The sequence below is a fragment of the Eretmochelys imbricata genome, chromosome 1, assembly GCF_965152235.1.
Source record: "Eretmochelys imbricata isolate rEreImb1 chromosome 1, rEreImb1.hap1, whole genome shotgun sequence".
NCBI classification, from domain to species: Eukaryota; Metazoa; Chordata; order Testudines; family Cheloniidae; genus Eretmochelys; species Eretmochelys imbricata.
The window spans coordinates 106,353,455-106,379,629 of NC_135572.1; the positions used below are offsets into that span (position 1 = coordinate 106,353,455).

The 26,175-nt window shown below is 40.4% G+C and overlaps 1 protein-coding gene across 3 annotated transcripts in view; it reads right to left on the minus strand.

The window, feature by feature from the left end:
- Window positions 1-973: 973 nt before the first annotated feature.
- The window catches only part of EFNB2 (ephrin B2), a 46,041-nt gene continuing 20,839 nt past the window's right edge, over window positions 974-26,175 (minus strand). Inside the window, exons 2-5 of one of the 3 annotated variants that reach the window (XM_077807061.1) lie at window positions 22,507-22,790; window positions 3,746-3,838; window positions 2,889-3,002; window positions 974-1,356 (exon numbers count right to left, since the gene is read on the minus strand). In XM_077807061.1, coding sequence (XP_077663187.1) covers window positions 974-1,356; window positions 2,889-3,002; window positions 3,746-3,838; window positions 22,507-22,790 — 874 coding nt within the window. The remainder of the gene's footprint in view (window positions 1,357-2,888; window positions 3,003-3,745; window positions 3,839-22,506; window positions 22,791-26,175) is intronic. The other 2 variants (XM_077807062.1, XM_077807063.1) reach the window with 2 other exon arrangements.

Here is a 26,175-nt window from a genome sequence, read left to right on the forward strand (position 1 = left end):
ATTTACTAACAATACCCCTTTGTCCTACTGTATTGAAGGTACTATTTTTTTTCTGCACATTGCTATTTGATAACTGTGAACTCCTTCAAATGCGGCCCTAATCCACTGCGCGTGTTGTGTCTCCTACTTGCCTCTTAAAACTTAGCACACCAAAGTGCTGTGCTACCTATATTATGTTTCTTTCCAGCTTCTAGTTCAGAGGCAGCAGCATTCAACTGCAATTGCAGTCAGCCCTTCCTTGCCACCGTCCAATCCTGGTCTTGACTTCATTGACAGCCTAACTTTTGGCTGGAAGGCTCCTTATTAGCAAACACAGTTTCTATAAATGTATTACCCATTCGAGAGAGGCTGCTGTAGCAGATGGATGGAGCATGGCACTCCAAATGTTAATGTTCCATTAGTGATGCAGGAGGTGGAGTGAAAGGAAATCTTATGTGAAGGATGGCAGAACCCTGGACTACAGAAATAAATGTAACAGTGATGGACTAAAAGCAAGAGAATTTAAAAGTCTTACTTAGATGCCGAGGTCTGTGTGACAAATCCAGTCTGCACTGAGAGAGAGACACAAAAAGTCGTAAGATTGCATTTCAAGCCTGATATCCTAAAGGACCTTCCCAGAATGCCTAGAACTATTAAACGTCCACAAATCACTCCATCTTCCCTTGGCTTTTGTACATGCCTGGATGCCTGCAGCACATGGCTTCGAGGATGATGAATGTAACAAGAATACAGCAATCAGAGAATGGGTATCTTCTACGGAAAGTCTTCCAGCTTTTAGTGAATGTTTGTTCACTGAGACAGGAATTCTACAGACTAGATAAGCTGTCCAGCTCAAGAAGGCTCTCTGAGAAAAGGGTGTTGCCTTTCCCCCCTGTGCCTGAGTCAATACTAGCACACAGAGGGTCATCACAAACCCCAACAGAAAGCATCTGACCAGTAAGTTTCCTCTATAACTCAAAGGTACCACAGTTTGTCAGACTTTGTAATAAATGTTTGCTGGACTCTGAGGAGGCATCTCTTGAACTATATACACTGGATGTCCATAGTCTCCGCTAACCTTTTCATAGTGAGGGCAAAAAACACTGTCTGCAGTCCTTAGAGGAATGATAATGTCACTGGGCTCAGAACCATTGTTGTTGCCACTACGTTTTGGGGTGGCTAACGTACTAAGTGACAGGGTTGTAGTGTGCTGGGGTGAATGCTTCCTGTGTCTTCTCCGGTACTTCAATAAAAGAACCACCAAAGTGATTATGATGACGATGAAAATGATGCACCCTGATGCAATCCCTGCAAATAAGGCCACCTCTGAACCAAGTATACTGGAATGTCCAGCCTTGCTGCCATCTGTGCTGGATCCTAGAAAGAGAGGAAAACACAAAGAAAAGTTATCGCTGGCCTGTGACCATTTTACGGTGCTTAAAAATGTGAAGACTCAGCAGGACTGGAAGAATTAACTGGCAGCTAAACTTTGACAAACCAATTACCCTGTTAGGTAGCTAAATGCAAACAGCTGAAGTCAGCAATCAATATTAAACAAGACTTTGTGTCTGTTGGTCTTACTTTTATGCTGCTCCCAAACCGCATTGTTTTCTTTTCATATATCATCATCCATCAGCAGCAAGGCCTGGGACTGACAAGGCAGCCTTTGATACATTCTGCATCTTTTAACAGATGCTGGCCAGCTCAAGGCAGCAAACAGGGAAAAACAGGGAAATGACAAGTCTCAGGACAGCTGACACTTTGGTATCATAATCTTGCTACTTTCTCTTTCAGACACTAGTTTAAATTAAACCACTGACTGCGTCTACGTATTTTGCTTACTAATGAAACAAGGAAGCTTGAGGCAGCAGGGGAGATAGGTAAAATGTTTATCATGCAACTAGCTTTTATTATTTAAATTACATTTATTTAAAAAAAATACATTTGGAAGGCAGAAAAAAGCTCTCACTCTGAACAGCCTGCTGAGTGCGTGGCATCATCGCATTTTGTCACAAGAATTCAATGAATTCTTACTTAGAAAGTTGGAAATAACTTCCCTCTCTTCATGCTCAGTTCCAGATGGAAAAATGCTGTGGATGCTAAATTCACATAACTATCAACTCTGGCTACAATAACCTTAGCACAGAATTGCTGACGCCCGCTCAACAACTGCCACCTCAAAGATTCATTAGCAGGGTAGCAAATAATGTAGCCAGTGAGGACAGACTTCAAGCCATTGGTGAGAACCCAGAGTCGACTGATAACCAGTTTGGCTTTGTAATATTCTAAATTTGCTATCTTTCACAGTGACCTTGTTTATTTTTTTTGTTCACTTAAAGCGTGAAAAGCAGTTTGAAGATATTGGTCTGAAAACTATGAGATCCTCATGTTAAAAAGATACATTTTTTAAAAACCTTTAAATTTAGTGAAGGATCAATCAGTCATTTGTAGACTTTATAAGATCAGATAAGAGATTAGAGCATTAATTATACATGCATTAAAATAAACCTTACAAATGGCTGTTGACAACCTCTTAATAATGTATCGGATGGGAAGAGAAAGATAGAAATATTCTCTCATCTGCCAGGGTACTAAACATGAAGCGGCACTTACCACTGTAAAGCTATTCAGAGAAACTACTACCCAAAAACTTTCCTGGAAATGAATGATTTTCTTAGAAGATGTAATTTACTCCAACTGCAAAATGAGATGGGGCAATATGTGCTGTGCACTGGCCAAAATGCACAGCTTCTAGCTACCATCCACTGGTGCATCAGAACACATTTTTGTTTGACCTCACTATGCAAATATTTGCTTTTAACAAATTCCAGTGCTAAAATAATGATGTAAGGAATGGAAAAAATCGCTTAAAATGGCACTTCCCAAGACCAAAAAATCCCGATGTGTACCTGAATTATCCTTTACAAATGGACTTGTTGTGGAGCTTTTTCCGTTGGTACCAGCTTCTTGTTCGGGACGTTTAGTTGGATCAGTATTACGGGGTGATCCAGCAGAATTGGGATCTGTAAGAAAGAAAAATGATTGATTTCAATTTAGACAACTGAAGAGATTAAGCTTTATAAGGCTGCTATATACCATGAGATAGGACTAGCTTTGAATAGAAGACTCTTTATGAAAAGGGCTATGAGATAGAAGAATATAATTTTCCTTTTAAAGCAAAATTGATTTTTTTCAGAGGTTTAGATTGTGAGGCCATCTGCAGAAACTATAGGGATTCCTGTAATTGGCAAGAAAAGCTTTGCAGATGACATTTCAGTTTAACTGAGCAAGTTGAGTGAGTCCTAAACCAACTTCTAATTAGAAGAATAATTCTTTCTTTCTGCACAATAGGTTATCTATATATAAAAAGGGACAATGAACAAAAACCTCTTCTGTAGTTAGAATTCATAATAAGAAAACTACAGAAACATTAGCTTTTCTCCTTTCATTTATTCCAAATAATTATGAACTGTGAAGTTGTGGTTTTGTTTTTAAAATAAAAATGACTGAAACGCATTATTACTGGCTGTCCTTCCCTTCTAGAGAGCTCTACAATAAAGAGATCTTATTACACTAGCGCTCCTCTTGTAGAAATCTGTCAGTAGCTTAGGTACAGAAAATAGGCTTTGCTCTCAAAATCTAAGGGAAGAATGACCAAACTAGACTCAGTTGGCACTCTGTTCTATGCTATTAAAAGAAGCCTGCACACTAAGTGGGGTACTGAGACTGATCAAAGTGATTTCATGAAACAGCAGATGGTCTTTACCTTGTCCAACTTTCATGAGGATCTTCATGGCTTTTGTCTGGCACACCCCTCCCTCCTGGTTATCCAGGCCCTCTAAAGACCCATTTGATGTTGCTGATCAAAGAAAAACAAAAACAAACAAAAAGAGATTTCAGGAAATCAGTAGGCAAAGTGATGTGAATATGAGTGCCTGAAAACAGGGATTCCTTTAATCTACTGGAATCTGTTCTTGTTGCTCAGGTTGACCTATGAAAAGCTGTGAAATGTTGAAAGCCAAAAGAATGAATACATTGGTAAGTCATACATTATATACAAACGCTGGAATGACTTATCAGGTTTCAAATTTACTCAGCCACTTTTTCTTCTATGCACAATTGAGTGACTTTCTATTATGCCCCTGGATAAAATGGCATCACCTTCCAAATAAAGGTAATGGGGTCAGCTGAAAAAGAAGCCCTGCCAGGCTCAAAGGAGCAAAGTACTTAATTCACTCTTCTTCTTTTTTTAAAGCAACATCATAATAATCACCACAGTACACCTGCTTCCTCTGTAACAGATCTCCTGTTTAAGGAAATGCGCACATACAAAAGACAAAGTGAAATCCGAGATTCCACACTGGTTGGAAAACAGTATTTTATTTTTTTTAAATACAATCTTATTTTTCTTAGGGCTTTAAAAAAATGTTCTACTTTAACAGAAACCTTTCAGCTTCTACAAACAAACGAGTGTCTCCCCCATGTTTAAATTGTTTTCTTATCAGTATGCTTGCTTAAACTCCACATACCCACTTGCAGCCCACTGCTAGCTGGTATTGCAATCTGATTTGTGTATGAAGTACAACTCACTTTGGGAACTCATACATATCAAGTCAGAGTCTACATGATTGTACTCCATCACCAAATATTCTGGGGGGAGAGGGGAGCATCAGTTTTCTTTCATGCTACACTAATACTTTACTGTATTGTATTCTTAGGACTACAACGTATTGCATCCCTTACTAGCTCCTGACAGACAACGCTGCAGATTAACCAGATACATTAACAATAATGCAGTATTAAATAGTGGGGGATGATTCTAAATCTACTTCATTTCATGATTTGTATGAGTGTTTTGTCCATTTCCCTTCATTTCCCAAAACACACACACACACACACACACACACACACACACACAGATCCCGACCACCTAGTGCAAAAAAATAAATAATAGATACCAATTGTATTACTTGTTGGGATTCCCATGGACTGCTTAAATTAAACAGCACTTTCCTTTCTCTAGACTCAGTCTTTTCATCTGAGGACCTAATTCAGCAAGGGCCTCACACTGTCCAGCTCTTTGTTTTCAGTTCTCCTTCCCTCTCCTTTCAACTTCCTCTGGGATTTGCTTTTAATATAGCTTATTTGTATTTCCTACTTGCTTCACAGTGTCTTCCCAGCCCCATGTTAATATTTTTTCTGCTTTCATCTTCTCCTTAGCTGTATACCCTTTACACTGAACCTACCTTCCTATCCTGTGATCCACTTCTTGTTTTTCTTCCACTTCTGCCTCTTTTGTGTGTAACCTGTTTTCCCCCCATCATATAAAATTTCCAACTCGTTACTCCTTCTTCTATACTTTCCTTTCCTTATATTTGGGCCACCCTGGGTTTTCCCCCCCTGTACAACTAATCTTGTTTTCCCCTTCCTCACTGCACAATCATCACAAAGAAAGTTACTAAAACTTCAGTTTGTTTTTATTTCTAATCTTTTCTTTAAAAAAGTTTTCAAAATGAAAAAAATAAAACCCAGCAACCCACACCACAATAAGTAATTTAAGATAAAAGCAGATCTGAAATGTGCCATTGCATTGCCAGACTCAGAAAATAATGGAGACATATAGTTTGGGGTTTTTTTGTTTTGTTTTCCAGAGAGAAAAAAAATCAATACTAAGAACTAGTTCTGGACATAAATCAAATGTGTCTTCGCTGAAAGTGTTTTTTATGACCTATTTGCCAATGTAGAGACACAAGGACGGGGAAAAAGTAGTAAATAGAAATATCAAAACTGAGCATCAGCTGAGAGTACAGCTAATAAACACTGACTTTATTTTGGTTTTTTTTTTGTTCGTGAGTTTTCATTTTTGTTTTTTATATCTAGGTTACAGGGATTCACAATCACTTTAAACTCCACTTTCTCAGATTTTAATTGAATAGAGTACAGCCCCTTCTCATATCAGCACCCTTTAAAAATTTGTCTGATTTAACCTACACTGTCAGAGACCACAATAAAATTAGAAGACCCACAGTCTAACCTCAGTCTAATACAAGGAAAGTAAGGAATGCAAAACTATTACAATGCCCAGCCTCCATCAAGATAACCCAATATTACAGTGAAGCTGGTGTGTGCTTTTCAGAGTTCAAACTGCCTTGCTTCCTTACTAAAAGAATGCTTTCATAGCTTTGATGCTGGATGAATGAATTTACAGGAGTATTCACTTTTTCCACAGTCCTTCAAGGGGTTTTCTGAAAGCTGATGTTACAGTTTAGGGGAGATAACACCATATCCTGTGGAAGGAGGAGTATTCAGTGAAGTATATTCCAGTGGCAAAGTAACTTCTCCCCTTAATTAAACTAACAATTAGCCAAGACTGCTGGAGGAAATTATTTGAAAAATTTCATTATGGATTTCAAGATATCACCTCACATATCCCAGTATGTGGGGAGGAAGAAGGGGCAGTTTTAAACAGTTTTAAGATTCAAGAAGATGAAGGATTTTCACTGAGAGAGAAAAATAACATGGGATATCAGAGAAAACACTGTTTCCTGTCAAAAGCTCAGTATGCAGAAGTCAAACAAGGGAACAAGTGCAAAATATTCCTAAAACACTTGCAGCTGTCTTTATATTTGATCTCTGAGTGAAAATTACACCTCCGGTGATCTAAACCTCCTCCATTACACACACACACACACACACTTCAGGTGGGTAACCCTGTCCCTGGAGTTCTAATTACATTAATGTTGCATCCTGATTCCTAAGAATTTTTTAAAATAATTAATAAATTTGCAATGAATGTTTAATTTATTAGGCTCGAGTTAAATGTTGACCATGATGCTGTATGCTTGAAGATGACCATTTGTATCGTTGTTCCTACCACTGCTATACAATTGCAACAAATCTTGTACAAAGTGTATCATGTAAGGTGTCAATGGAAAAGTTACAAACTGTCAAGTATGATTACCCTGGTTAAATCCATGTATCATCACTGTATCTGAAGTGATGAATATTTGCTATGTATTTGTATCTCAGATGTTTGTTCTTGGGGTGACACCCACAAGGTAGGCTATGTCTTCACTAGCACTTTTGTCAGTAAAACTTAAGTCGCTCAGAGGTATGAAAAAATGCAACCCTTGACCAACATAAGTTACACTCACAGAAATGCCACTGTGGACAGCGCTATGTCGGCGGGATTTTCTGCAGTGTGGGGGAGTTTCTTGCAGTCTGTCCTGAGTGTGGCATTCTCAGTGTGGTCTATCCCAGGCAACCAGACACATTCATCATCAGAAAAACTATATAATCCTGCAAACATTTACATACTTAAACAAAGTTGCTCACAGGTGTGTTTCCGGGATTGGGCTCTAAGTTTGTTATATCATATGGCCAGCATCTTCCAGTAAACTGAAAATAAGCACAACAGTGCTAACTGGATAAAATAAGATTCATTACTCCTCTCTTCCTCCCCTCTGCCCCCCACCCTTGGATGACACAGGTGCATCTGAGTTTCTGAAGTCCAGTTGAGCTCCACTGAAGTCAACGGCAAAAGTTCTGTTGACTACAGTCAGAAGCAGAGTGAAGCAGTTGGTCAGCAAGAGCCTGTACACAACCTTTAAACAAACAAACAAACAAATGCCTTAAATCTCTATGAATCCCAACTGTTCCTGTCCAAAGTTTAAGACTAACACATTTTCAACAATAAACTGAAATTGATGTTTGATCACTATACTAGTGACCTGAGCCAAAATTACTTGAAGTTCATAGGAATTGTCAGAGTGCAAGGAATACAGGGTTGGGCTCAAAGTGCTGTTGATTTGTGGATGATTTGTGTCACTGGATTTTTAAGAAATGGCAGTTAAAGAGACCTGACTAATTCTTGCTTTTGGGACGTGAACTGTGTCTATTCAGTAATTGTAAAATAGATTCTCAATATATCCCCTGATTTGACATGGGAGGTGATGAAATTATTCAGACCAAAGCATCCAGTTCTAGTTCTGCCTTCTGTGGTTTAAAATATATAAAAAGCCACTGGAAGTCATAAATCAATGTTTGATCTTTCATATTTATTTGCTTTTAAAACTTCACAATCCCTGTTTATTGTGTGAAATGCATTAGCCATAAATGCAGAGGCAGAGAATCAGAGACTGAAACCGAGTCAGCAGACAGGAGTAGTTCCTGGCTATGATTTTTATACAGTCCCCATGGAGAGGAAGTAATATTACATTTTAATATGTCTTCATTTGATTATTATTACTCGGCCTCCCAGGAGGCTAAGCTGCTCCATGGAACTTTGGTTGTTTTCAACCAATCAGGTTGGTGACTTTGCTCTAATCAGATGGAGAATTAAGCTTCTGGATTTGTGCCTCTGTATAGCTAGCTTTTCATTCACAAAGAGATTAGAAATGAAGGCAAAGTCACAAAAATCAAGGCTCATTCACTTTTAAAGATATACAGTACAAAATTAAAAACTCCATCACCATTACTTCTAGGAAAATGCTATTACAACAAAGTCTTAGGCCTTTGTATCTGTCACAATTACCTTTCTATCTGTCACAGTTACAAATACTTCCATGCTTTTAAAGCTACAAAATAGGCCACATTAGTGACATATCCCTTGGTCTAAAAAAGTTTGTAACCAATTTAATTCAGGGCTGGATTGTGACATGGACTACACTCACCCACCGACGGAAGTAAAATCACACCCATTCCCAACATGCCAGTGCCGCTTTCTCAGGCCTTGTGTCTGGGCACGCAGAGATGAGCAAGCGCTTGCCGCAGAGTGCCTGCTTCCTCCCTTTGAGAAGATGGGTGGGGGAATGGGTGGAGCCTGGGCTCTGCAGCCACCTAGTGTGAAGAACAGCACAAGGGAACCATTGTAGATGCAGAGGTTGTTGTAACTTGCTACTGGTGTAGGCCAGAGGAAGAGCAAAGCAGGAAAGGAATTGTGACTTAGAAAGGTCTATTTGAGGTACAAGCCTCCCAGGGATACTCCTGGGGTAGTGAGTTCTGTGTGCCACCTCTTGCTCAGAACTGTACCTTAAGTCACTCTCTAGGCCTTTGAAATTTGGGTTTTTACAATTAGAGTTAAATAATATCAAAACCCCATAAATCTCTTATCCAATGCTATTTTTGAAGATCGAAAAAGGAACACAAAAACCCAAGAGCAGCAATAAGAAAATATCCAACTGTAGATCCAACAGTAATAAGAAGTTATTCTTAGTGCAACGGTATACTTGATCTAATATATGCTCACAGGATCACTAAGTACATAGTTTTTTTTAATGAAAGAAAATTCCTTTGCCACATCATCCTGTATGTGCGCTCTAGCTGCTTTCATTCACTTTTGTCTTTTTAAAGACTTTCTCAGCAAAGCACCAAATAAGTAATTCTTTCCCATAAATTATCTACATTTACGAGACAAGTTTAAGAACACCAAGAACCACAAAACAAAATAAGCACAAATCAAGAAAGTTGTTTCTAGAACAGCCAGGATGATGGACAAGGCAGCTGACGAGATATAAAGAGTGTTTTAATTAAAAGAATTATATTTGCCTTTTTTGCCCAGCAGCAATGCCAGATCTTCATGAGTCTGGAACAACTAAAGAAACTCGTTTAGATCTGTTAACCACAGAACCGGTAAGTCAGCGGGCACCCTGCTTGATGGGCCGCAAGAAATTTTACAGTGGGGATGAAATCTGTTTATTTTAATTACCTACAGATTGCTGATCGTTTACTTTTGCGTGTAGTTACAATCATCATCAGATTAATATTAACATACGTTTAAAAAAATCTACTGAATCTAAGCTTTGTTTAAACAAGGAATCAGCTTTCAAACTGTATTCATAAAAGGTACCAAAGTTAGGTTCTGACACTGGAAATACTGACACCCACTCAGAATTTTAAGCATATGAGTAGCCCCACTGAGTCAAGTTAGCACGTATGTATATCCCTGCAGATTGGGGAATAAATTACATGCCAATTTTGCAACCCTTATTCACATTCCCTGCTGCCTTAGTCAGTGAATAATTACACTTATTCCAATGGTATACACTATTACACAACTTGAGTAACAGTGGCAGACTTGGGCCCTTTATTATTAATTATTATTACTATTAAACTTAAGTCTTTCCTTTTAAGGGAAGTGGCATTCAATGAGGCTGAGCCCGATGCCGCTTGTGAGCTCTAAATTTATTTGCGTCAATCTTGAAGAGAAAGGCAGTATCACTTTCATCTCCAGATTAGTGGATACCATGGGTGAAGTGCCGTAACCATGTGAAAGGCCAAGAGATCCAGAACTACATCTTGATCTAATGAGCAGGCATTTCAGGGACCACACTTGTCTTTGTAAAACACAGGCCCTGCCTGTTATTGTCCACAGCAATGCAACAGAGAATGACAAAACTACAAGTACCTACCCATGCTCAACCCAAAATATCTGCTCTTTCTTATGAAGTTCACTTAGTGATGTCAGTAATGCATGATCTTGGTCACATTTAAGTTAATGGCAAAACCCCCTTTGACTACAATTGACGCAAGATCAGGTCTAAATTGCTTCCCTTCCTATTTACAGATATTGGACAAATGTATGAGGTGATATGGAGTAATTTGCTTGGGTCCTTCTACTCACTACCTCCTCCTCCCCACCAAAAATTTTTATTGTTTCAATTGTCTTAAAATGAGTTGTAAAGGTTCAGAGCCAAATAAAGAGAATGACCCTCAAGACTTTATTGCTAAAAATTATTATTTATACTTCTAAGATCTTTCATTAGAGTTAAATTTTTTCCAACATTATTTCCGTTAAATGGTTCTCATGAAGAACAGTCTCGGAAATGTTCTCTTTTTGCCATAGTGATCCAGCTATGCATGTCTACCACATAAACACACATAGTTTCCTACAGTTTACACAAACAAATTATGTGTATGTGAGTGGTGAACTAAACTGTATAGCAGATGAAAACCTGCTAATTAAAATGTATTCACTTTATAATTTTTTCTAAAGCACATTACTGGATAGTTAACTTCACCAGACAGGAAGAGATATTTTGCACAGTTTGCCCCTCTTACAAGCCTGCTGCTGGGCAAAAACCCACATGGATAGAAAGAAATGCCTCCCTACTGCCACAATCAGCTTTGCTTAACAGTTCAGCTGAACAGAACTAATAGAATTAGTTAGTATTCAGGTTACATTGATTGTCCCTAATGACAAACAGGCTGGCTAGAAACAAGACCATGAGCTTTAATATTATACAGAAAATATTTTCTATAGCACGCAAACTCAACAGCTTCCTTTACGAATCTGCATCTGCCGTTAAAATCTCTCTGGTTTATGACTGAAGCCCTTGGATGAGAAAAGGTTATAGTAAAATGTTTATATTAAACAAACAAAAAACAAAATAAAAAGCCCACTCTTGCTCATTCTACTGTCACTAATTGCATGCAATGATATTAATGACCCAGTAATTGCTATACAAGTGGCAGTGAAGTGGAAAACATCATTTTGAGCCAGAGTTCATCTCTAGGTGGTAGGACTTCACCAGTGACTGAGTTAATGCCTAGTGACAGTTTAGAATATAACACTACAGATTAGAAAATGTGCCACTCTCATGCTTATAATAGTTTAGATGGACATGACATTATTTGCTTTGACCGTGTGGAGTCTAGCAGTAACCCCAATAAAGTGACATAGTTAGAGTTTGCCCTACAGATGAACCTCATTCCTTTCAGGGGAGATGCTCTATACTATAACAATCTAGAGCAATTTTCCACATGTTTGCTTCAATAAAAGAATACCTTCATCTCCTGCTTTTACATCAAGCACAACAAAAGCGTGCTTTATTGCAAAACACAAAAAGCTATTTACATCATCTAACTATCCTTCAGAAACACACAGTTTGGCACTTTAGTACTTAGATCAGTTATGATACTATTCAATGGCTTTGCACTTGGCAAAGCTAATCAGAAGTTAAATACTGTTGTGATTGTTGTATGTATGTGTCTGTGTCTAGAACAATAAACCATCATCGTACAGATCAGGGCCCAAGTTTTCAAACTTCGGTGCACCACTTAAATCAAAGTGGCCTGACCTTCAAAGGTACTGAGTGCCCGTTATTCTCATGAACTTCAGCAGGAACTGTGGGTTCTCAGCCCTTCTGGAGCTCAGACCACTTTTACTTAGGCTACATCTACACTATGGACCTTACAGCGGCACGGCTATACCACTAAAGCTGTGCTGCTGTAAGGTCTCCCGTGTAGCCGCTCTATGCCAGTGAGAGAGAGCTCTCCCGCCAGCATAATTAAACTACCCCCAATGAGCGGTGGTAGCTATGTCAGTGGGGGAGCGTCTCCCACCAATATAGTGCTGTCCACACCAGTGCTTTTGTCGGTGAAACTTATGTCAGCCGGGGGGTGAGGGGGAGTTTTTTTCACACCCTGACCAACAAAATTTTTATCGACATAAGTTCTAATGTAGACAAACCCTTAGGAGTCAAACTATGGATTTAAGTATCAACTGCCTAATTCTGAACACCCAAGTCTGAAAATTTTGACACATACCTATGACTGGATAGGAGGACAGATATTTTAAATAAAAACGATATTAGTCAAATTTTAAAGCAACAGTTATTCCTAAAAAATAATTTTCAATTCATCTTTGAACTTCATTTGTTCTAAGGTCACAAATCAGTAAGAGTCTGGCCCTGATTCTGCAATCAGAGCTACTAGGGCAGATCCCAGTACCCATGTAGATCTCCACTCAAGTCAATGGGGTTTCAGTGAGCTCCACTGCACCAATGGGTCTGATTGCTGGATTGTGGCCTACAAATGCATTTGCATGCTAACACAAAATATTTGAAAATCAATTCCTTTTCAACTTACCTTCCAGGACCTGAGTTCAGAGCTCTTTAGTTTCTCTGCAGCAGTTAAAACATCACAAGCATATAAAGATGAGTATTTTCCCGCATTTTAGCTGCTTATGATGTCATCAACTAGTGCATCAGAAACATATAATCCTATTAGCAATTAAAGCTCTAACCAAGTTTTTAAAACAGTTTTTGCAAAAAGGATTCTAGTATAATTTCTGTGAACACTGTGAGAAGGAACCACTGAACCACTCCAAAGAACCACTGTTACAGACTACCTAAGGCAAATCCCGCTCATCTTACTCAGATTAGTATTTGTATTGATTTCTTTTGGACTGAAAACAGAAACTAGGTGTGACCCTAGTTTATAGCAGAGCTGGTCAGAAATCAAAACATTGATCATTTTTTCATCAAAATTTCCAATGTTGACTAAAACCAGAGATGGAATTTCGCAAACAATTTCACTCAAATTTCACCCTGTTTTTCAGCCATTTCTATTTTATAATATACTTAGTGCAATTCTCAGACAAAAAATTCTACACTAGCCAAGGAAAGTATATTCTGGAAAAATGCATTTCTGACCCCAGGCTGGGCAGGGTATAAGTAAGTAGGGAAATGACTTTTGAATGTTATATTAATATATTGTTTATTTATTTTTTAGATTCATAAAAATTTCTGTAGATGCCTTTGCAATTCTCTGGGGTCCCATTCCATTAATTAGAAATACATAATATGCAATAAAAATAATGTAATACAAACAACAACACAATATAAAAGACTGCTCATCCCACTTGACAGATAAATATGCATCAACAGAAATATAGAATAAATTAATGTAAGTGTGTTTCTGGTACATAAGTTTGTTTCTTGTTTTAGGTTAATAAATATACTGGAACTTAATTAAGGGACCTATTCTTTCACCTTGCGATACAAGTTAAGTCCCATTGATTTTAGTGAGAGTTACTCAGATCCGGCAGTACGAGAATACGCCCTAAGGCCCTGATCCTGCAAAGACTTACGCAAATGCTTAATTTTACACGTGAGTAATCCTACCTAAATCAATGGTACTGCTCATGCACCTAAAGCTAAGCATGTACATAAGTCTTGGAAGGATCTGATCTTAAGTTGTTTTTTTTTAAAGCATTTCAATTCTCTCTTAATGCTAATCTGCATGATGAATAAATAAAGGCTCCTTAGCAAGGAAATTGTTTTCCTTTGTGCATATACTACATCTCGAGTATTGTTAAATCATTTATAAAGCTAAGTGAACTACAAAAAATTGCTATAAATAAATAGTGGCTGAAAATACTAAACTGTATCCTATGAAATATTAAAAGCAGTTTCATTTTGAGCAATTCTTAAATAATTCTTTCTTCCCTTCTAAGCAGTCATTCTTCATTTCCTGTCTGCTTACATACCCACTTTGCATAAATTTTTTTTTTCTCACCAGCTCCCATCCTACTAACAATCAGAGCAATCTTGTTCTTTCATTTACTGCCCTTGGGAACAGAGAAGTGGTACTTACATATTTCCTGCTGTAGTACCTCTGTCTAGCTTTAAATGAGATAAACTGTCAGTATTGCCTAGGTAATGGCACTGAATATGAACAAAGACCATCAATCTAAAATAATCTTATTCTCTTACAAACCCTGTGTGGTCTGGGACAAAAATCCCAATGGACCGTGACTACATTAGTTCTTCAGGTCTTAGACTCTGTCAGGAATTTGAAGTTGGACAGACACCGATTTTTTTCACTCTCTCCAAAAATATTATTTATATGAATTGTATTTATATTTAGTTTAACGAAAGTTAAGTGGTGTTGCTGATATAACCCTTAGAAAACTCACAACAAACTCAAAGACTGACCTTTGGATATCATTTTATAGAGTTGGAGGTAATTCATTTAATTGTCTGAGGAACAGGAGAAGTAGGACGAGGAAGAAAGAGAGAATGTACTTCATGTATAGCCAGAGTCAAGGTGGCTTTTAATACATGGGCTTTCCCTCCTGGAAAAAGTACAAATTACATTAAATTGCTACAAATGTATGATCTGCAATAACATTATGAATGACTTTGTATAATGGGAGAAGGAATGAAAGTCTATAGGTTTTGTGCAGCTTTGTGCCATTTAAACCAAAAACATTTAATAACGGCACCTGTGCTAGTCTCTTTTGGGTATGTGAAAGTGCTCTTGTGAGCTCTTTGGCAGGTTCCAAGTATTACAGACTGAGAACACTGTGTAAGAGGCATTATAATCTTTAGCCACTCTGACTAGCTGAAGATTAAAAATCATTTTGTCAGAATACACAAATAAAATCAAATGTTCATATAAATCTGCTTGATCACACAAAAAGATTTCCTCCTCCTAACCAGGCCATATTTCAGGGCACAATCTGTACAGCCTTTTTATGTGTTTTTTTCTTGGACAGTTATTGTCTTTTAATTGTAACAGAATGACAAACTGATAGCATAAAAGCCTTATAGTTTTATTAAAAATCCACTTAATGATAAAGATTCAGAATGAATGTTTAGAACTCAAAAGCCACCTTGCTATTAAAAGACTTCTCTGAGCACTAGTACTGCTAGCCAGTCCAATCTTTTAGATCAGTGAGGGATTCAAGATTTTTTAATAATTTAAGCCAGAGGCCAATTACATAAATGGGTCACTTGAAAAAGTTGACAAAAACATTTAAGGAAAGCCGCATATTCCATTTTGCTAGTGTCAAAGCAAATGATCATCTAATAGTAAACTGAGCTAATGAGGTTGGAGGCAGACCTGGAGGTTCAGAGGAACTTTTCCTAGGGGCATTCTGTAGTCACCCCTTGGGTTTCAAGCATTCTCTATTGAGGAATAAAATTTATTTTTCAAATGTCTAAAATGCAGTGATTACACTGAATAGGGCTATTTAGTGCTTCATATTCAGTTTCTTGAAGACTTTGGACCATATCATTCCCTTTGCTTTATGCACAGAACGGAGGAGATTAACAGAAAACGTGCTCCCTTCGCTTCAATTCTACCATGTGGGTGGTGGTGATTTGAACAAAAATGACACTGTCTCTTCCTCCAACTCCATGGAAGCCCCTCTAAGCTAAATCAGTACATTTGGGGCTCTGCGGTTTCTGGGGCTGAAGACATGGCTGGCTGGAAAAGGGACAGAGCCAGAGAAAAGTCACTATATAAAATCATAATCCTCCTGAAATCAATGGGAGTTTTGTCATTGACTTCAGCAGAGCCTAGTGGTTTTGGCATCAATTCCTTTAAATTCATAATAACTTCCCTAACTAAGATGATTTTGCATTTTATTTTATGTAATCTTGCTCCACCTTACAAAATCTCCCCTTCCACCTAGGGAAGGTTGAGCCCGCTAGAGGTACTGGGCTTCTGCATGAAGACCCAGCCTTTTGTGGATATCCTACTAACACAGAGCTTTCCTGTGCATATTGGTATATACAAGGGGTAGAGGGTCAAACTTCCTGCCTACAAAGAGTGGCAAACACATGATGAGATGGTTTAGTGGAAACTCCACAGCTTCAAATCTACGGTTTTCTGCCTATCTTTGTCCTTCCCATGGATATTTACACTGAAGGGCACAGTTTAGCTCCATGCATTTAATTACAGATTTCCTTAGGGAATTATGGTATGCCAGTTAAATAGCTATATATTTTAGGTTTCAGAGTAACAGCCATGTTAGTCTGTATTCGCAAAAAGAAAAGGAATACTTGCGGCACCTTAGCGACTAACCAATTTATTTGAGCATAAGCTTTCGTGAGCTACAGCTCACTTCATCGGATGCATTGACTTAATACAGCTTTGAAACTTTACTATGCAGAAGAAAAATGCTGCTTTCCCTTTTTTTTAGTAGTTTATGTTTAATATAGTCCTGTACTGTATTTGCTTCCCGCCCTCCCTCCCACCCCCGGTCTCTGATGCTGTCGCATTGCATACTTCTGGTTTCAAATGAGGTGTGTTGACTGGTCAGTTTGTAACTCTGGTGTTCATAACTCTGAGGTTCTACTGTAATTTACAACGAACCAAAAATTGATGATAGCAAAGGAAAAGAAAGGACATTATTCTATCGCAGTTTGTTTATTTTCACAATAGCATGCCACATCATCTTTCCAGTACTGCCATGAGCAGCATTAACTCTTCAGACCAGATTCTGATGCTCTTACTTACACTGACTTGTACCTCACTCTATCAGTAGTCCGCTGAAATGCACTGGATTAATTGCAGATTAATGTACAACTAATGTGAGAATGGCTAGCTTCCAATGCCCTTTCTTTTCTAATGCATTTTAAAGAATCCTTTTGTTTGTGAGGTCATTTTTTTTACATATAATTATTTAATGGAGAAAAACTACTTCCCTACCTTTATATAGGGCTTGTCTACATGGTACTTTAGTCCAAACTAGAGGGTGTAAATGCTAGTGTGCACTAGCGTGTTGCAAACTAACTGACCCTGGTGGCACGCACTAGCAGTTTCCTAGTGCGCATTAATGTAGTCCAGTTTCAAACAGCACTACATTAATGCATATTAGGGAACTTTTTGTGTACACTAGCGGGGTCCACACAGGCCCTGACATGCCAGTGTGCACTAGAATTTGTACCCCTCTGGTGCAGACTAAAGCACTGTGTGGACAAGCCCATAGTCAGACTTTTGGGGGGAATTGTGGGTATGAAGATCTCTCTCTGTATTTCCATCACCAAAATGTCTAAGTGCCATGGGAAAGCATGGATTTAACCTCACCTTTCCCTTATGGCATGTGGTACAATGGTTTCTCTACCCACTTCACTATTAGCAGTGCCATCACCATCATGGCCAGGATTCTATTCTATGGATCAAGCCACTGTCAATTCTCAAGAGAGGTTGTTCTCCATAAACCTCCCTCCCAAGATCATGATTCCCATGATTCATCTGGTCACGCTTAGTCTAGAGCAGGGGTCGGCAACCTTTCAGAAGTGGTGTGCCGAGTCTTATTTATTCACTTTAATTTAAGGTTTCGCGTGCCAGTAATACATTTTAACATTTTTTTAGAAGGTCTCTCTCTATAAGTCTATATATTATATAACTAAACTATCGTCATATGTAAAGTAAACAAGGTTTTCAAAATGTTTAGGAAGCTTCATTTAAAATTAAATTAAAATGCTGATCTTATGCTGCCGGCCCGCTCAGCCCGCTGCCAGCCTGGGGTTCCGTTCACCTAGACCGGCAGCGGGCTGAGCGGGGCCTGCGGCCAGGACCCTGGCTGGCAAGGGGCTGGCAGCCAGAACCCCAGACCGGAAGCGGCCGGGACCCCAGATCGGCAGTGGGCTGAGGGGCCCTGCCCACATAGAGTGGGTACCTACCTTCTCCCTGGTTCTAGCCCATTCTTTTCCTCTCTCTCTGCACTGAGCTGAGGGTGGGAGTGCACTGAGCACAGGGCTGGGGGTGAAGGAGTAGGCTGGGGGTTGGGGTGTTGGGCCTGGTCAAGAGCTAGAATGAGGGGGGGGGCTCAGGGTTGGGGCAGGAGGTTTTGGTGCAGAGTGCTTACCTGGGCAGCTCCCATTTGGTGCAAGGGGTGCAGGTGGGAATGTGGGGGGGAGGGTGTGCAGGAGCTCCCATTTGGTGCTCAGGGTGGGGGTAGGAATGTGGGGGGTGCAAGAGTCAGGGCATGGGGTGTGGCAGGTGCAGGAGTCAGGGCAGAGGGCTGGGGGCATGTGAGGGAGGTGCAGGAGTCAGGGCATGCGGTATGGGGGGGCTGTTATGTGTGGGGAGGGCTGGAGTCAGGGCTGGGGTTGTGGGGGGCCGCAGGGGTCAGGGCAGAGGCCTGGAAGTGTGTGAGGGGGATGCAGGGGTCAGGGCAGAGGGCTGGGGGTGCGGGCTAGGGTCATGGGGATGCTCCCAGCCCCTGCCCAGAGCGGCTCACAGCAGGGGGCTGGACGGGATATGCCCTGATTCCACACCCCTTCCCCAAAGCCCCGTCCCCACCTCTTCTCCGCCTCCTCCCTGGAGCATAGAACAACGCGCTGCGGCTCCGCTTCTCCCCATCCCTCACAAGGCCCATCAGCTGATCAGCGGCAGGGAGGGAGAGGAGGAGGGGCATGAACCCAGCACGCTGGGGGAAGAGGCGGGCGAGGGAGGAGCTTGCCTGCCCTGCAGCAGTAGCCGGCAGGACCAAGCTTCTTCACCCTGCCCCCGCGGCGGGGGGAGCGGAGGAGAAAAGCAGGCCAGAGCGGGCAGGATTTTTAATGGCCTGCTGCTGCTTGCCGGGGTCCCAGCCTGGGTTCGGCAGCTGGCTGAGCGGGGCCGGCAGCTGGGGCCAGGCAGGCTGCAGCATGCCATTAAAAATCAGCTCGCGTGCCATGTTTGGCACACGTGCCATAGGTTGCCGACCCCTGGTCTAGAGAATGCAGGATCTTACAGTGCTTCCAAACCAGACTATGTCAGATGGGAACATACTGTCAAAAATGCAATGCAAAAAACACACACCGAAGGGGAAATGTTACAACAACATATTTGTGTCTCTCATACAATAGATAACTTAATCCATTTTTTTCAGGGGAACTGAGCACTTGTTAAACTGAAGATTCAGGAATCTGGATTTTATGCAAATGATTTGTATTTTAATTTGCATAGATAATAAATATGTATTATGTTATTTACATAATTGGCAGAAAATATCCTGATTACCAGTACTTACTTCTGACAGGGCTATATCAGGGAATAAGCTTTATGGACTTGGGAATTGCTGGGCTCTTAGCTGGCTCTGGCATATCTCTGGACTGGTGTTTAAGTAACTGGCTTCTCTTTGAGGTACTTTCTATGACTGCTCCTTGTCCTAGCCCAGGAAGGGGCTGTGGTTGGGTTGCTTGCCCTGATCTGGCTACTTCTTACCATCAGATGGTAATTCTCTGCCTTGCCGGCTACCACTAGTTGGATACCCCTTATCTTTTGTGCACTAACTGGGATGGTGAGTGGCCTCTGCCTGCTATTCCCTAGTTACGGTCCAGCATTGCTCTAGCCATAGATCTAGGTCTCTGGCCATGGGTGGGTTGGAGAACTATGCTCTCTGTGGTGAGAGTCTTCCAAGCTGGCTCTCTATGTTTAGAGGCCTGGAATATTCTAACTTTTGAGATCCCACCTGGAGCAGCCCTGACTATAACAGCCTAGAGCATTTCCTCAGCTCTCCTCAAGTTTCTGGCCAGGGGGAACCTCTTGGACAGAGTAGCCTGACTAGGGCAGGCTAAGGGTGGGGTAAGGCATGGGACAGAAAGGCCAAGTCCTTCCTCCTGCCCAGCTGGGGATGACCATGCCCTTTCCAATCTCTGCCTTTGCCCTGAGCAGTGAGGCTAGCTTGGTGCAGCAGTGCCAACTCGCACCATATGTGGTATTTTGCTCAGCTCCCATGGGCATGTTAGAATATGTGAGAATTTCAGGTTTCATAAAAGAAGCCCTCATGATTGAGGGAAAAAGCTTGAAAACATGACCCCCGAAGCCTCAAAAAATAGAAGTCCAAGAAAAAATGCATTTATTATTTTCAAAATCTGATGATTTAAGTAATTTTGGGGTCTGACTTGTGATTTCTGAACAATTGGGATTGGCAGTACTGTTCAGGGCAACATTGTCATTGATTCCCCCATTCTTAGCTAGGTATCACCTCCTCTCCAAGGAATGCAGAAGCTGTGGAGCAGAAGTTAACACTGCTCCAAGTAGCATTAATGAAAACAGCATTTTACAGCCAAATTGCAAAGGATTTTCCTAGCTCTGCTCTCCTCGGTTCACTCATCTGCTGAATATTCAACCTGATTCTGGTTTTGCTTAACTGGTGTAAATCAAATTCAGTGGAGTTAACCTGGTGTGAAACTGGCATAACTAAGATCTGACTCAGGCCCATTGCCTACCTCTGAACCACAGAAAAGAAGGGAGTTTCAGCTCCACGATACCTGATTTTCAGAGCTACTGAGTGCTCACAGGCCCACTGCTTCACCTGCGGGCACTTCTGAAAATCAGACCCACGGGTCCAGATCCTCAAAGATATTTAATTGCCTAACTAGTTAGGTGACTATATATCTTTGAGAATCTGGGCCGTGGTGCTAAAGGGCACTGCCAGCATAATATCAGGTAGGCCTTTTATTGATACCACAATAATCAGGAAGTGTGGCAGGCCATGTTGTTAGGCAGTAAGGTATTATTGAAAATCTAGTATGATTTCTGAGGAACAAGGCTGTAGGCCAAGCGACTTATACCAACCAAAGAATCCTCCAGGAAAACAATATCTATTATGTCTTATTGCTATAATGAAATAATTATAGAAAAATAAAGAAAATGAATCTTACTCATGGATTTACCCAGAGAATTGTTGACACACAAATGACAGACCTGACAGCCTATAAGAAGGTTTCATTTGTGCCCATAATTCTCAAGATATAATTATAACGGTGACATTTATTCCATTATATCTGGTTTACTGTGGGTGTTTCCCTAAACTAGCATTAAATAACTGATATATTTCATCCTTAAAGCCAGCTATTTGCATATAAATGGACATGTTTATGTTCCACATTTTCATTAGGATTACATGCAACTGTCACAGCATCTGATCCTGCTGTTCTTACACAGGCAAAGTTCAATGGGCACTTCGCCTGAGTTAAAGACTACAGCATCAGGCTCTTTTGCACCTACTTTAGTAGACTGATGGGGGGGGGGGGGGGAGGTTGGTTGGTTAGCAGAGCCTGACACCATCAACAAACTGCATTTTAAAACTCCCACATTTGTCATTTAATCAATTCTGTGATTATTTCACATTTTAATTACACTGACTGGTTTCCCTGTGATTTATTACATATTTTTACGTATAATGAAATTACCAGAAACGGTCCATATGAATATGTATGTAATAGAGGAGTACGTATCCACTTTATTTTTATTATTTGTTTCCCTTTAACACTCAATTTCCTTGTTTTTGTGTATGTTTTTTAAATGATCTATGTTTATTACAAATGAAAAAATATCAAGAGCAGTTTTCAAAGATAAACACACAAAGAAAAAGATGGGAAGAACCAAGGTCCACCAATGCCCAACCTACCTGTAATTGCAGGAAATGGACTTTCCGGAGTATGCCCAACTCCTACTAGCAGATGATCTCTGCTCAGTTCTCCAGAAAAGATGGAATGCCTCCAAGGCTTTGAATGAGATACTTTGACCTTAATGTTAGAGGGCCAAATTCTTGGCTAGTGTAAATTGGCATAGTGTCTCTGAAGTCGAGGGAGCTGTGTCATTTTACATTTGCTGAGAGTCTAGGTCATAATCTTTAATAAGATTTGGCTGAGGCCAGGTTTGGATACCTAAACTCACAATTGGTAGAATATTACCTAGCAAGGAGCCCCACTGACTTCAGTGGGATTCCTCATGTTGTAAGGTACTATGTGAACAAGGATATAGCCATCTGGCACTTAATAAGTACCCAAAGCTATTGTGAGAAGCCCTTATAGGCATAATCTATAGGGACTGTATACAAGCCTGAAAAAGAGACAGAGGCCCTACAGATGCAGCAGGGAATGTTAGCTTGTTGAAAACAAGCTGCCAAGAAAATATTTTAAAAGAAAGAACAGTACAAACCCAGGCAACTTCTTTACTTGCAGACAATGTACATACATAAAAAAGAAAAAGAATAAACAAATGCCAATTTGTACTTACATATAATGTAATAATCTTTTTTCCTCTGAAATTCCAGGCCCCAGAGGTTAGGGCTGAACTCTTGAAACTTGATGGTAAATTTAACATCTTGATCTGGTTTAGCACAGTTGAGTAGAGGTGTGTTGTCCTTTTTAATAGTACAGCTATCTGCTTGGTCTTTATCAACCATGTAGACCTTATAATACTCATACTGGCCAACAGTTTTAGAGTCCACCTTTGGGCATATAATATCCAGTTTGTCTCCTATTTGTGGGTATAGTACCAGTCCTTGTCCAGGAAGGAATCTATAAGAACCAGGAGAAAAGGGGAAATGTGAGACATCTGATAAAGACTGATTCAAACAAATGGCATGTGAAACGAGCAGACAGGAATACAACGTTTCCAAACCATACATGATACAGATGAACGAAGCAGCCATTGATAGTTTGTGCCTGACAATTTAAAATCAACAAGGTACGAATTTAGTTCTTGAAAATTAGAGCCAGAGTATGTCTTATAAGCACTGTCCCACTTTTGGGGAGTTGAAAAGGCTTTGTGTCCCAGACAAGCACAATGATTACCAAAGCTTCCTTCTAGAGCTAACCAACTCCACAAGCCAGTGCAGGAAGGGCAGGGTCATGACACATTTTCTCCTTCCTGTTTTAGGTGGCTAGCATCTCTAGCCTCACACTGCCTTGCATTTATTTTGTTCGATACCTGCACGGGAGACCAAGGGGTGAGAGATTACTTGCACCTCCTGTTCCAGGGCACGGCAAAATCTAGCCCTTAGGATTTACTAACATATCAGTTACTATTATGTGTATCGCACAGCACCTAGGAGCCTCAGTTACCGACTAGGACTCCATTGTGCAAGGTGCTGTACAAACACAGAACATAAAGGCATTCTCTGCTCCAAAGAGCTTACATTCTACTGCCAACGTACAGTAATGTGACCAGCTTTAATGATCTCCTCTTCGCCCTTTCGCTGCCCAGTCCCATCGAGACCATGGTTGTGGTCTTTGTAACTTCAGAAAGGCTTTATTTCTTGTACTGCAATCCAAACCTCCACTATTTCTCTAGCAGTCCCTTTGGAAACTCTCAGACACAGATTTCAAAATTCTTAGGGAATCACAAGTGTGCAAGCATTTTGTTTCCATCCTGCTATGATATATTTGCTGTTGAAGTTCATTAACAGGCAAGCTTCATCAAGAACATGTTGAGTTACTTATCATAATTAGTCACTCATCGATCAAACAACAGGACTTATTTTAAATTGTGCCTTAAAAGAAATGTTTTACAAACCCATAAAGGAAAACTAAAAATAATTAATTGCAGTATTGATTCAGCCACAAAACGAAGAGCCCTATTCTCGCAAGGACAAAAGCCATTGCACTTTTCTGCTAATCTTTTTTCTGAAGATGTATTTGGTCCAATTAATGCCTCGAAGCAAGTCTTTAGAGCTGGAACTACTGATACAATATCCACTAATGCCTACAGCTAAAAGCCTCTCTCTTCCCTTTTTCTCCTACCTCCCAGCCATATTGCTGCAAAGATCTTCCTTAATGAAGAATTGCTCAGAAAAACTGAAACAATGGCTTCCTAATGAACATTCTTTGTTTAGTGTTAGCATGAACATGCTAACACTAAACAACACACTTGGAAAACCCACCTCATTCATAGGCAGTCATCCTGCAGGCTCATTAAAACATTAGAGACAGAGAACAAAGCTGTAAGCCTAAAGTATCCCCATCCTTTAGGTAGCTAAAGGAGCCCACCAGCTATAGCATAATTAATAGATCAGAAGCCGCTAACTCAAAACCAGCAATGAGGCCCCCCAAGTTTCTGGTCTGTAAATTGCGATTACTTGGTCCTGCACAACATGAGTTTAGGATTTATGATTTGTACTAATGAATGGGATTATTTCACTCACAAAGCCTTTGGAAGAATTATATTTGTTGTGAAGCAGTATGTAGCAGGAGAAAGGCAATCGTAATTACAAATGCATTAAAAAAAACAAGACAGTGTTATGGCAAGAAAAGTACATGTTGCTGTAATTCACTCGTGCTATTTAATTTCTGTGTTACAAATATTGGGCTCAGCCTTGCCTACCAGGCACAGGCCTACACTGGGGCCAGCATGAAGCTGCATGCCTCCCAGAGCTCATCGGCATGCAAGAAGAATGCATCTAGTGCTGCATCCCTAAAGGGAGCTGCATATGCTCTCTCCATGGCAGAGGTGGCCAGAATGGAGAAGCCTCACCCCTTGCTTTCTTCTCCCTGTCGCCTTTGGAGAGGCCAGCACCTTCGGGGGCACAAGCAGAGTAGCAGGGAGTGGCCAACCCTGCACAGGGAGCGTAAAGAGAAGGGGCAGGAGAAGAAGTTACGGTACTTCTCTCCCATATACTAGCACAGGGACTGGCCACAATCTTGGGGCAGAGTAAAGATTACTTGTGCTCCTCCCCACGTTGTGCCAGGATAAAGGCCAGCTGCTGTTTGGTCCCAGGCCTGCAAACATTTACTCGTGTATTTCCATTGCAGATGATGGAAATACTTAATGCAATTTGCAGAAGTGCTTGCAGAATCGGGCCCTTTGTTTTCAATAAACCAGCTTACATTTGCATGTAACATGGACATAATTATTGCATTAATTGGGTTAGAATTTGTACCTGCTTACCATAAATCTTGCCGATATAATTTAGAAGCCTTTCTGAAAAATAACAAAAAGGACCTTTAAAGCTGATCCTAAATTTTGGGAGCAACAGGTCAATAGGGATGACTGAAGTGAATGGAAGTTTGGAGTGCAAAAGGAATGCAGGCCAGGGCCCAAAGTCAGTATGGGAGAACAGTTTTCAATTCGAAACAGACACATAGTGGGAAACATGCTTTTGGTTGTTGTTCTTGTTTGGGTTTTTTTTAAGGAAATAAATAAATGCAAAAGAATAGAAAAACGGACAGGGAAATAAAAGGTTAAAGAGCTTTAAAAGCCACTTAAAAGCCAGGAATCGGAATATAAAGGGTAAAGGACAGAACAGTCCCATTATACTGCTTAAACACATTTTACAAGAGCTTTAACTGATGCACTGGTTGAGACATTACAGCAGATGGAATATTCTGGCTATGTGTCTGAACTCAGCATATTCTGAAAACTGAACCTGACAAAGCTTCTTCCACTCCAATTTTCAGACTTCTAGCATTTAACACTGATGAGGTAAAGGGAGGGAAAAAAGGAGGCCTGAAAATGAAAGGTGGTGCTAGGAGCCTGATTGAGTTGAAACCTTCTCCACAGTTTGTGGCTTTGGCTGTGACCTTTTCATTGAGCAGAGTTCATGCAGTTTACTTTCCTTGTGATAGTAACTTATAAATATGGGTGGAGACTGTAAAGATCAAGAGCTTCACCTGATTCATTTATGTGGCATTCAGAAATGTAGTGACCCATAACTGGGAACAGTTATTATACAATAGCATACGAGTAAGGCTGAGATTTGCAAAAATATGAGACTAAAATTAGGCTCTCAAACTTCATTGCACCCCCTTCTGACAACAAAATTACTACATACCTCTGGGGGGCAGGGCCCAAGTCCTGCCGCCCTGGGTGGGGAAGAGAGACGACCTAAGTCCAAGCCCTGCCACCAAAGGTGGGGTGAAGCTCGGGCTTCAGCCCTAGGTCCCAGCAAGTCTAATGCTGGTTCTG